The following is a 12417-nucleotide window of genomic DNA, read 5'->3' as shown; positions in this document are numbered from 1 at the left end:
TCACTGAAACTTTGTTAAAGATTAGTTTTAAATGAAAATAAAATGACTTTATTCATAAAATATTGGGGACTGACCTCTGCGGCAGGAATGCACAAATGACTGTTACTTCCTAGATCATCTTCGTAGTAACTATAAGTGACGTTCTCATGCTTCACAAATTGTCAAAGCTTCCTAATTTTTAAACATAGACCATTGATTAAGTTATTTTTTCATTGTTTTTGTACATAGGTTAAATCCTTTTGTCCTATACCCAGAAAAAAAAATACATTATAGGATAACTTACTTACTTACTGGCTTTTAAGGAACCCGGAGGTTCATTGCCGCCCTCACATAAGCCCGCCATTGGTCCCTATCCTGAGCAAGATCAATCCAGTCTCTACCATCATATCCCACCTCCCTCAAATCCATTTTAATATTATCTTCCCATCTATGTCTCGGCCTCCCCAAAGATCTTTTTCCCTCCGGCCTCCCAACTAACACACTATATGCATTTCTGGATTCGCCCATATGTGTTACATGTCCTGCCCATCTCAAATGTCTGGATTTTATGTTCCTAATTATGTCAGGTGAAGAATACAATGCGTGCAGCTCTGTGTTGTGTAACTTTCTCCATTCTCCTGTAACTTCATCCCTCTTAGCCACAAATATTTTTCTAAGAACCTTATTCTCAAACACCCTTAATCTCTGTTCCTCTCTCAAAGTGAGAGTCCAAGTTTCACAACCATACAGAACAACCGGTAATATAACTGTTTTATAAATTCTAACTTTCAGACTTTTTGACAGAAGACTAGATGGCAAAAGCTTCTCAACCGAATAATAACAGGCATTTCCCATATTTAGTCTGCATTTAATTTCCTCCCGAGTGTCATTTATATTTGTCACTGTTGCTCCAAGATATCTGAATTTTTCCACCTCTTCGAAGGATAAATCTCCAGTTTTTATAGTTCCATTTCGTACAATATTCTGGTCACGAGACATAATCATATACTTTGTCTTTTTGGGATTTACTTCCAACCCTATCGCTTTACTTGCTTCAACTAGAATTTCCGCGTTTTCCCTAATCGTTTGTGGATTTTCTCCTAACATATTCACATCATCCGCATAGACAAGAAGCTGATGTAACCCGTTCAATACATTATAGGATACTTCTCGAAATATCTTGTTCCCCCTCTTCCATAAAAGAAAAATAAAATCTTATTTTCATGAAATATTTATTGGTATAAGATTTTTAAGGATTCAGTACATACCTAATTTTGGAAATAGTAAAATGCCATTTTCTTCCCTAAAAGTGTATTATCTTAATTCTTTATGTAATGTTTCCCCAACCATAAGGAAAATGCCAGGTAATCCGTTGGTGAATCCTCGACCTCATCTCATCTCACTACATCTCGCCAAAAAATTGTAAAAAATTGAAACTGAAATTGTAAAAATTGTAATTGCAATCTTGTAAAATTTTGACTAGTTTCACATCTTAAAGTTTCATTGCTAATGTAAGATCTATGGAATATAATAAAATGAAATGAAAATGAAAGGTCACATGAACTGATTTCTTGATTTATGTGTGATTATGTGTGTAAATTTCGATTTTTTTTTTTTTCAGTTGCCGAATCACCTATTTGAAGAATTGGCAATGGATGTTTATGATGAAGTTGATAGAAGAGAGACTGATTCTAGTAAGTTTATAAATAACAAGTACTGTAAGCTAGCCATGCACTATGTAGAGAAACATTGCAATGTTTGTCCAAAATATTGTGTCAGCAAAGTAAGGATATTCTAGCCACCTAGAACTAATTTCTGACACCTTAGTTGTGATGACGCAATAGGAACATAGAGGCAAACTTACACATTTCACGGTACATCTTGAGTGCTGGGTGATATCAGTGGACATTAAAATTAAAGAAAGAATAGATGCTTGTATAATGCAAACTACGAGGCACATCCAGAAAGTAAGTTTCCCGATTTTTTCCCCATTGAAAGTAAACGTAATTAGCCTTGTCAATTGCGCATGCATAACAGATCTATGATGTATCAATCATATGCCAGCCAGACAGGTCCTGCCTGGTGCCAGTAGCATGGCAGCAGTGGTCCGAAATGGAAGCTCTTATTCCTTCTCCCACTGTGTGCGAGGTTCGGTCGGTGATAAAGTTCTTTAATGCACAAAGCATTGCACCAATTGAAATTCATCGGCAGCTCTGTCAGGTCTATGGGCCGAACATCATGAGTAAGCAGATAGTGTATCGCTGGTGTAGGTAGTTTTCCGAAGGTCGTCAAAGTGTCCATGATGAAGAGCGCAGTGGGCGACCGTCCCTCATCAATGATGATCGTGTTGAGCTGGTGCAGCAGTGCATCATGGAGAACCGTCGCTTCACGATTACGGAGCTGAGCAGCCATTTTCCGCAGATATCGCGATCCTTGTTGCATGAGATTGTCACTAAGTACCTGCTGTTCAAAAAAGTGTGTGCCAGGTGGGTGCCGATAAACCTGACACCCAAACACAAAATGCAACGTTTAGGAGCAGCACTGACATTTCTGCAACAGTATCATGATGACGGCGACGACTTCCTCAACAGGATCATCACGGGCGATGAGACTTGGATTTCACACTTCACCCTGGAAACCAGGCAGCAGTCAATGCATTGGCGGCATAGTGGATCTCCAGTCAGGACGAAATTCAAACAGACGCTGTCGGTACGGAAAGTGATGTGCACGGTGTTCTGGGACAGGAAGGGCATTCTGCTCATTGATTTCCTTCCAAGAGGTGAAACAGTGAACGCTGACCGTTACTGTGAAACACTGCGAAAATTGCGACGTGCCATTCAAAACAAGAGGCGTGGAATGCTTACTGCAGGTGTTGTGCTCCTCCATGACAATGCTCGTCCACATACGGCTGGGCGCACAGCAGCTGTTTTGACGGATTTTGGCTGGGAGTTGTTTGATCATCCACCCTACAGTCCTGATCTTGCTCCCAGCGATTTTCACGTTTTCTTGCACCTCAAGAAATTCCTGTCCTCCGGTGAGCGTTTTGGCAACGACGAAGAGCTGAAGTCGTCTGTCACGCTTGTTCCATTCACAGGCGGCAGAGTTCTACGACAAAGGGATACAAAAGTTGATCCCACGATACAAGTGTCTCAATTCTGATGGTGGCTATGTTGAAAAATAGCTGAAACATTGCTGTACCTGTTGCCAATAAGTGTTTTCCTGAAAGTGTGTGTTCTTTTTTTTTTTTTTTTTAATAGGGAAACTTACTTTCTGGATGCACCTCGTACAAACATTGATCACATATCTCGTCTGATACAACTGATGTGTTGTAACTGCAGTGTAGAAATCAGCGTAATGCATGTGAAGTACATTTATCAGTTACTTGCAATCTCATGGTCACTGTTGCTCAAGATATACCATGCAATTTATACTTCAGAAAACAGAAAAAAATGTTTTAGTGTACTTCATGCACAGCATTGAGTATGTGTAGCTTTCGTGTTAATCAGAGTAGTTCATTTAATGAAAGAGAGAAATAAATTACACCAAAATGTAGTTCTAAAATTCTTAATTACATTCTTTTTATTGTAGTTTGGTTATCAACGCTTAAGTCTTCGACTACGTTAGTCCCAGAGATGTGTACTGTGCCATTTCTTCCAGTCAACCCTGATTTTTCATCTACACGGAATCAGGGTCGACAAAAACTAGCCCGTTTCAATGCAAGAGAATTTGCAACACTTATCATAGATATACTGTCAGATGCCAAACGAAGGCAATCACCCACATCATCATTGCTTTTCTCACAAGGTAAGCATTGAATAGTAATTTTAATCTACAGTATAAACATAAGGAAAATTCGGATAAAATTATCTATAACTTTATTCATATAAGTATTCACATGAGAGAGAGAGAGAGAGAGAGAGAGAATGAGAATGAGTGAATGCGTGCCTGCACATTCCTTATTTTAATTCAGGATAGGAAGAAGATAAGTTATTTGTTGCGTTAATGTTAAACATTATTAATTTGGGTTTAATTCAGGATAGGAAGAAGATAACTTATTTGTTGCGTTAATGTTAAACATTATTAATTTGGGTTTAATTCAGGATAGGAAGAAGATAAGTTATTTGTTGCGTTAATGTTAAACATTATTAATTTGGGTTTAATTCAGGATAGGAAGAAGATAAGTTATTTGTTCTGTTAATGTTAAACATTATTAATTTGGGTTTAATTCAGGATAGGAAGAAGATAAGTTATTTGTTGCGTTAATGTTAAACATTATTAATTTGGGTTTAATTCAGGATAGGAAGAAGATAAGTTATTTGTTGCGTTAATTTTAAACATTATTAATTTGGGTTTAATTCAGGATAGAAAGAAGATAAGTTATTTGTTGCGTTAATGTTAAACATTATTAATTTGGGTTTAATTCAGGATAGGAAGAAGATAAGTTATTTGTTGCGTTAATTTTAAACATTATTAATTTGGGTTTAATTCAGGATAGGAAGAAGATAAGTTATTTGTTGCGTTAATATTAAACATTATTAATTTGGGTTTAATTCAGGATAGGAAGAAGATAAGTTATTTGTTGCGTTAATTTTAAACATTATTAATTTGGGTTTAATTCAGGATAGGAAGAAGATAAGTTATTTGTTGCGTTAATTTTAAACATTATTAATTTGGGTTTAATTCAGGATAGAAAGAAGATAAGTTATTTGTTGCGTTAATGTTAAACATTATTAATTTGTGTTTAATTCAGGATAGAAAGAAGATAAGTTATTTGTTGTGTTAATATTAAACATTATTAATTTGGGTTTAATTCAGGATAGGAAGGAGATAAGTTATTTGTTGCATTAATATTAAACATTATTAATTTGGGTTTAATTCAGGATAGGAAGGAGATAAGTTATTTGTTGCATTAATATTAAACATTATTAATTTGGGTTTAATTCAGGATAGGAAGAAAATAAGTTATTTGTTGCGTTAATATTAAACATTATTAATTTGGGTTTAATTCAGGATAGGAAGAAGATAAGTTATTTGTTGCGTTAATATTAAACATTATTAATTTGGGTTTAATTCAGGATAGGAAGAAGATAAGTTATTTGTTGCGTTAATATTAAACATTATTAATTTGGGTTTAATTCAGGATAGGAAGAAGATAAGTTATTTGTTGCGTTAATGTTAAACATTATTAATTTGGGTTTAATTCAGGATAGGAAGAAGATAAGTTATTTGTTGCGTTAATATTAAACATTATTAATTTGGGTTTAATTCAGGATAGGAAGGAGATAAGTTATTTGTTGCATTAATATTAAACATTATTAATTTGGATTTGATTCAGGATAGGAAGAAGATAAGTTATTTGTTGCATTAATATTAAACATTATTAATTTGGGTTTAATTCAGAATAGGAAGAAGATAAGTTATTTGTTGCATTAATATTAAACATTATTAATTTGGGTTTAATTCAGGATAGGAAGGAGATAAGTTATTTGTTGCATTAATATTAAACATTATTAATTTGGGTTTAATTCAGGATAGGAAGAAGATAAGTTATTTGTTGCATTAATTATTAATTTGGGTTTAATTCAGGATAGGAAGAAGATAAGTTATTTGTTGTGTTAATGTTAAACATTATTAATTTGGGTTTCAAGGAGTAGTGAAGTGCATTCCACAACCTCTCCTACTCAAATCTCATCCTCACCTTCCCGTGGTGTAACCTGTTTTTAACAAACGAGGCTCTGGGGATGAAAATGGATGAAATGCCATTTCAGCATGCTGACTTGCCATGGCATGCGTAAGCGTCCCCTAAGTAGTGAATAGGGGATGTGGTCAGTGGAGTTGTCTGATAATCGTATTGTATTGTATTTATTAACATTCCATGGTATTCATACATGCTTACAGCTAGAATATGGAACAAGTCAAAAAACTTAATACTATTATAAAGTCTTAATTTATAGTCACAGTCTAGATGAAATATATATAGACGAGATTTACAATATAGTCTACTAGTACAACACAAAGTTTTAGTATCAATTTCATGAAGTGTTATTGAATGTAATGAATTCACCTACAGAATAGAAGGCGTGAGAAATTAGGTACTTCTTTAATTTGGCCTTAAATAATTTTATGTTTTGAGTTTTATTTTTTATATCGATAGGGAGGCTATTAAAAATTTTGACTGCCATATAATGCACTCCTTTTAAATTAAGCCTCCTGCTAGATCATATGGACCCGCTAACCAACAGCAAGTGTGGTCCTCCAAACTGTTTGGGGATTGCATGCAGGTGATATAACCAACATAACATAAAAACATGCTGTCTACATTAAAATGGTTATACTTTTTGCTGCATCACTCTTCTGTATTAGAAAGCAAGAGAGTTAAGAGGATGCTATCCTGATATTTCCAAGTTCCATATTTTTAAGGGTTCACAATAATGAAATCAATAACTACCATACTTATGAAGCTAGATTCACCAAATTTTGGTCACTAGTATATCTTATTAATAATGACAAATGTACAAAATTTCATCCACCAATGATAAGTGACTTCCATTTTATTAATATTTTATTAAAATATTGAATCACTTTATATAAAAAGTCCCTTGCACCACAATTTACATTATTCTTAACTGATATTCACTTATATGGATCCGTATATATATATATATATATATATATATATATATATATATATATGGAATCAAAACTTACTAGAGAATTTTGTTGTAAAATTAATCAGTAAATTACTAGAATTTTTTTATTATAATCAATCAATCAGCCAATAAAAGGACATTATGGAGCATGTTGATTTCATAAAACGCTTCCACTCTGTTCTGTCTTTTGCTAGACCCTCCCAGTTGGTAATTCCCATTTCCGTGCATTTCTTCTGAATTTCATCTTTCCATCTACTTCGAGATCTTTCCAGTGGCCTTGTATTGTTAAAGGTGTTCATATATGTTTGTTTTGCGCTGCTGAAATCATTCATATGTATAACATGTCCTGTCCAATTTAATCTTCTCGTCTGTATAAACGGTGAAAAATATAGTGGAACTGCATTGGTGGTAATCCAGCTTATGTGGGTACCTCTTTGTTACTTGTTAGCAATAACAAGTTTAAGCCCCCTCACCACGACAAGGTGAGTACCCATGAGTACTCCTCATTTCTCGTGAAAAACAACAACTGAATACACTACAGTGGACTATAGTGTTGTCAGCAAACAGCTGGATACATTAAGAAGATTGATTGATTCTCGTCTGTATTACATCTAAAATTGACGGTTGATTATAAAGTTTGTGAATATCATTATGATGTCGAATTTTCCACTTGTTTTCAAGTGAGTCAAAAATAGGACCTAAAATTTTCCTGAACACTTTGTTTTCAAAAACCATTAATTGGTAAAGGAATAAAGAATAAAATATTAATAATCATGAAAAAATTCCTAGTAATTTACCGATTCACTGTACAGAAAAACCCGATAGTAATGTTTGTTCCAATGTATATGAAGAATCATATAAGTGAATATCACTTAAAATAATGTAAATTTCGGTACAAGGGACTTCTTATATAAAGTGATACAATATTTTATTAAGATATTAATGAAATGCAAACCGCTTATCATAGAGGGATGAAATTTTGTACATATGTTTTTATTAACCAGATACACCAGTGATAAAAGTTCTGTGAATTTAGCTTTAAAAACGTGGAAGTTAGTAATTTCAGTATAGTGTCCCCTTAATGGCTTTATTGCCGAGATCTAAGCCTTAGTTAACAACGACATTATTTTTCTGATATTAATGGTTTCTTCTCCAGTTTCATCATGCATAAGAAGAAGTGAAACTATGTCCATAGAATAATAATAATTTTGCAAAATGCATGCAATTAAAAAAATAATATTGTTTTATCATTAACAGTAATGCATTGTTTTCATCCATACTTTTAATAGAAACTAAAGGACCTCAGACAAATAAAACAGTAACAAGTCCATTACCAGTTCGAGTCAACGTACAAGAAACAGCAAGGAAGTCAGAAGTGTCTGATGATGAACCATTGTATGATAGTGTGGCATCAGATGAAGATTATATAGCAGCTGAACAAATGGCAATTTTGGCCCAACAGGCAGCAAATACGAAATTGCAAGAAAACAAGAGCAAAGCACATGAGGTTAGTGAAAATAATCCAAATAACATACTATTTTCTTTGCCTTGCACAGATATTGATTACTAATTTTGATATTCTAGACTAATCAGAGACTGCATGAATAGTAACCTACAGTATAGGGTTAGTGGGTTATTTTACGATGCTGTATCAACATCTCAGGTTATTTAGCATCTGAATAAAATGATAGTGATAATGCAGGTAAAATGAGTCCAGTGTCTGGCACTGATAGTTACCCAGCATTTGCTCATAGTGGGTTGAGGGAAAACCATGGAAAAAACCTCAACCAGATACCTTGCCCCGACTGGGATTTGAACCCAGGTCACCTGGTTTCGCGGTCAAATGCACTCACTGTTGCTCCACAGGTGTGAACCCTACAGTATATGAACACTGTGCCTGATGTGTGAAAGTAAAGTAAATAAATTATACATAGCTAAAATTTCTATATTTTATATTAATTTCAGTTAGCATGAAAATCGTATATAATTAAGAAATTTTCCTCTTCTAAAATTAGATCTAAAGGAGCTGAGAAAGTGTTGCTGAGATACTGAGGGCACAATCAAGCAATCAATCAATCTTTTCTGGCAGGTTTTTATGCATTTTCAGACAATGCTGATTGTTATTGTGAAATCCTTCATGAACTTGTGGTGCCAGTGATGCAAAGTGAAAATTTTAAATTGTGAATTGCCAGACAGGTGGTTGGGAAGGATAGGACCGACAGAATGGCCAGCCTGCTCCCCTGATCTCACAGATTGTAACAGTTGGTTGTGGGGTTATTTGAAGAAGAAGGTTTACTTTTGGAAACAGTGAGACATCAACATGCTGAAAACAGCATTTGAGTAAGAAATTCGTGCTATTCCAATGGGCATGTTCCATAAAGCAATGAGTCACTTTCCACAGCATTGCTGATTATGCATGATTGTGAACGGCGAACAGTTTGAAGGAATAAAATGACTTTGGTTTGTATTGTTCTTTAATTTGAAGAATTGTCTTTCTGACGGTGAAGTCTCAATTCCTGTAGCCATAATACTGCCATCACACGAAATAATCAAACGTGTAATCCTATTTCTGACTCACCCTGTAGATTCCCACATACACAATATATTGAATTGAACTGTTGGAAAACCATACCACTTTGTGAGCTCTTGTAATTATTTTCACATGATGAACACTAATATTGCTTATTTCAACAGGACAGTGCACCCCCTCATTATGCTATTGCGGTGAGGGAAGTTTATTTGTATAAAAAATGCTGTGGAGAGGAAATTATCATCTTCAGCTAGGACAAGCAGTGTATGAGAAGAAGTGAGGCTGATTTTGGCTGTAGAGGGGCCATCTCCCTTATCTCCCCATATATCCTATTTATATATTTTAACGTGATTGTAATTATTTTTCTCATTTTCAATGCAGAAAGAAGAAATAACCGCTCAAGATAGAAAGGAGTCTACTTCAAGTACTGAGAAGCAGAACGGGTTATTGAAGGATAAACCTGAGGTACAGATAGCTTTTCAATTGTCATAATTAACTCTAGAGTAACATATCTAAGATAATATAACGAATCATAAAGTATTGGTTATTGATGCATCAAATAAAAATATAAGTAAGCTTGACACATCTGATTCAGCACATAACTTATACTGTAATCATGCATGGTTGAGTAATCACCATGATTGTCATTGAGTTCTTGGTTCATGGGTTCAAACTTGACAGAAGACGATAGGAATATTGAGCATGGCTATTAAGCCAGCAAAGCAAGTGAAGTTGAAATGCTTATGTCATAGAATCCTGTTCCTGTATTAGAGGGCTTATATTTGTCTGCGGTAAAAGTTATGCAGTATCCTTTTAAAAGTTCCTGAAAATTTTGTTGTTGTTTTCTAATGCCAGGCATTTGACAATAAAGTCATTTGACCTCTTGCACTCCAATATTTTTCAAAGATATTATCATGGTCAGCCACTGAAGCACAGATTTTGAGGAACGCTTTGTGGACAATGCCATTCACATCATAAAAACAAATCAACATCGTTTTCACATTGGATCGCACTTTACGTGCTTTCTTGGGTCATGGTGAATTTGGAGTTCTCCACTGGCTCGATGCTTACTTTGATTCTGAATCGTACCCATAGCACCAAGACTTATCCCCAGTCACAATTCTTTTAAGAAAATTTGGATCGTTCTGCACTTCACTCTTCAAGTCGCGGCAAACTCTCACGCGGTTTTCTCATTGGTCATCTGTGAGCAAGCGAGGAACAAATTTTGCAGACGTCCGTCTCATGTGCAAATCTTCGGTTAAAATTCGCTGGATCGTGCTCCATGACAGGTTCGTTTGCTCAGAAACTTCGTCACTGGTCTTTCGACGATCTTCATCAATTGCACATTTGATTTTGACAATGTTTTCGTAATTTCTTCCTGTCGAAAGGACGCCCGGGGCGTGGTATGTCTTCAGTTGACATGTTGCCAGATTTGAAATGGGAAAACCACTCGCAGACCTGTGATTTCCCCGAAGCATCATTATTAAAGGCTTGCCGAAGCATCCCAACGGTCTCGGCTGCAGTTTTCCCTAACAGAAAACAAAATTTCACACACACTCTTTGTTCCTTGTGATCGGCCATCTCACTAATCGTCGAACGGTTGAAACAGAAACGCAAACAACACAGCGCCACAAACAAACCACTTAACTCAGACTGACACTAGCTCACTAACGGTTGCAGGAGATCCAAAACTAACACCACCTAACAGCACAACTCGTAACTACAAAGCATGCGTGCACAACAGTTCGGTTCCAGTTACTTTTGGGTCCACCCTCGAACATAGATGACTAAATAGGAGACATAATAAGGAGAATTCTCTACTCTTACTGTTATTTAATGTTAGAAGTGATATGCTACAGGGATTAGTGACATCACTACTGTAAATATAATATATATTTTTAGTAAAAGCATTGAAATACAGTAAAATCCTGTTTTAATGTTCCCGTTTTTAGGAAATAATCTGTTAAGTCCCGACTAAATTACCATAAGACTATTGTAATTAATTCCCACTGTTAAGGAACCCAGTTTAAGGAAATTTCTGCTTTTAAGGAATAATTTTCAAGTGAATTTTGTGATAATGAAGTCCAAAATATCGACTCAACTTTCAACACATATTAGTACTAGTTATTTTAGCCTCTCCTTCCCATTTCATATAAAACCCCTTTTAAGAAAAACCCCTATTTAAGGAAAAAAAATGTAATCCCTCAGAGATTCGCTAAAAAGGGGTTCTACTGTATGTAGGAACCAAAAAATGTGTGAATGGTTCGTATATGCATATGTAATATTGAACTTTACAATATTTAATGCATTACACAATGAGTTTATATATTGGTACATACCATAAGTAACTAAAAAATGTTCACCCTATTCCTCTGGTTTTGAAATGAAAATTAGACATTCTTTTGTTCAGTTCAGTGCCTGCAATTTGCAACACAGACAAAAGAGTTTATTATCCTTGCACATAACACTGTAACATTTAATTATAGAAGGACTTATTTCTACAGCATGCAGAAACAATTTTGCCATCATAATTTTTATAGGGAAGCAAGTTGGGCTCTGTGCAAAATGGTGGTTTATCTTCAATGGAAGAGAAAATAAAACGACAGCTTGCTGCTTCGGAAACAGAAATGGGTGATCTGAGAAGTGAGATTCAAATTCTTCAGTCAACAGTGAGTATAATTTTGTTTTAAATTCCTTAGCTTTTAACGTTTGAAATTTTTCTTATTCTAGTATGATATAGACTACTTTTAACAATACGTAGTTGGTGTCCATGTGTAGATTAGAGAGATGGATGTAAAATTTTACATAATACTGTGTCTGTCTGTCTTGTAGGTGTCGCATCTGCTGCGGGATAAAGCAACCTTCGGCCTTACTCCTCCTTACAACCCACAGTTGGTCCGTTTCTTATCTGTTTCTTGATATATATAGCTCTTTTTCCAGCTTTTGCATGTTCTTTTATTTCTAATTTTGTTCCTGTATATTGTGCTGCAGAGAGCATGAATTCTTGACTGATTCCTTTAAATATGTTATTTTTGTCATCTTCGCAGATAACTGAATTGTTAATGAAAACTTATTATGAAGTACTACTTAATAAAATTTGCCTTTTGCAACTGTACCTTAATTGAATGTTAGAAGTTGTGTGTTTCATGTAACATGAACTCAGAATACAATCTTTTATTCACATGACAGTTGAAGTAAGTTTGTGTTTCGATTTTGTTTATTGTTTCAAGATTATCATTATTTCTTGTTGTTTAAGTA

The 12417-nt window shown here is 34.8% G+C and overlaps 1 protein-coding gene across 3 annotated transcripts in view; it reads left to right on the top strand.

The window, feature by feature from the left end:
- Git (ARF GTPase-activating protein GIT1) overlaps nucleotides 1-12417 on the top strand; it is a 33731-nt gene that overhangs the window by 4474 nt on the left and 16840 nt on the right. For 2 of the 3 annotated variants that reach the window (XM_069846843.1, XM_069846844.1), the window contains exons 6-11: nucleotides 1601-1673; nucleotides 3568-3783; nucleotides 7919-8136; nucleotides 9541-9624; nucleotides 11700-11828; nucleotides 11992-12054. In XM_069846843.1, coding sequence (XP_069702944.1) covers nucleotides 1601-1673; nucleotides 3568-3783; nucleotides 7919-8136; nucleotides 9541-9624; nucleotides 11700-11828; nucleotides 11992-12054 — 783 coding nt within the window. The remainder of the gene's footprint in view (nucleotides 1-1600; nucleotides 1674-3567; nucleotides 3784-7918; nucleotides 8137-9540; nucleotides 9625-11699; nucleotides 11829-11991; nucleotides 12055-12417) is intronic. The other variant, XM_069846845.1, reaches the window with a different exon arrangement.

Source organism: Periplaneta americana, chromosome 15 (genome assembly GCF_040183065.1).
Source record: "Periplaneta americana isolate PAMFEO1 chromosome 15, P.americana_PAMFEO1_priV1, whole genome shotgun sequence".
NCBI classification, from domain to species: domain Eukaryota; kingdom Metazoa; phylum Arthropoda; class Insecta; order Blattodea; family Blattidae; genus Periplaneta; species Periplaneta americana.
Note: the sequence above shows the minus strand (reverse complement) of the source record. Positions and strands in the feature narration are given on the sequence as shown.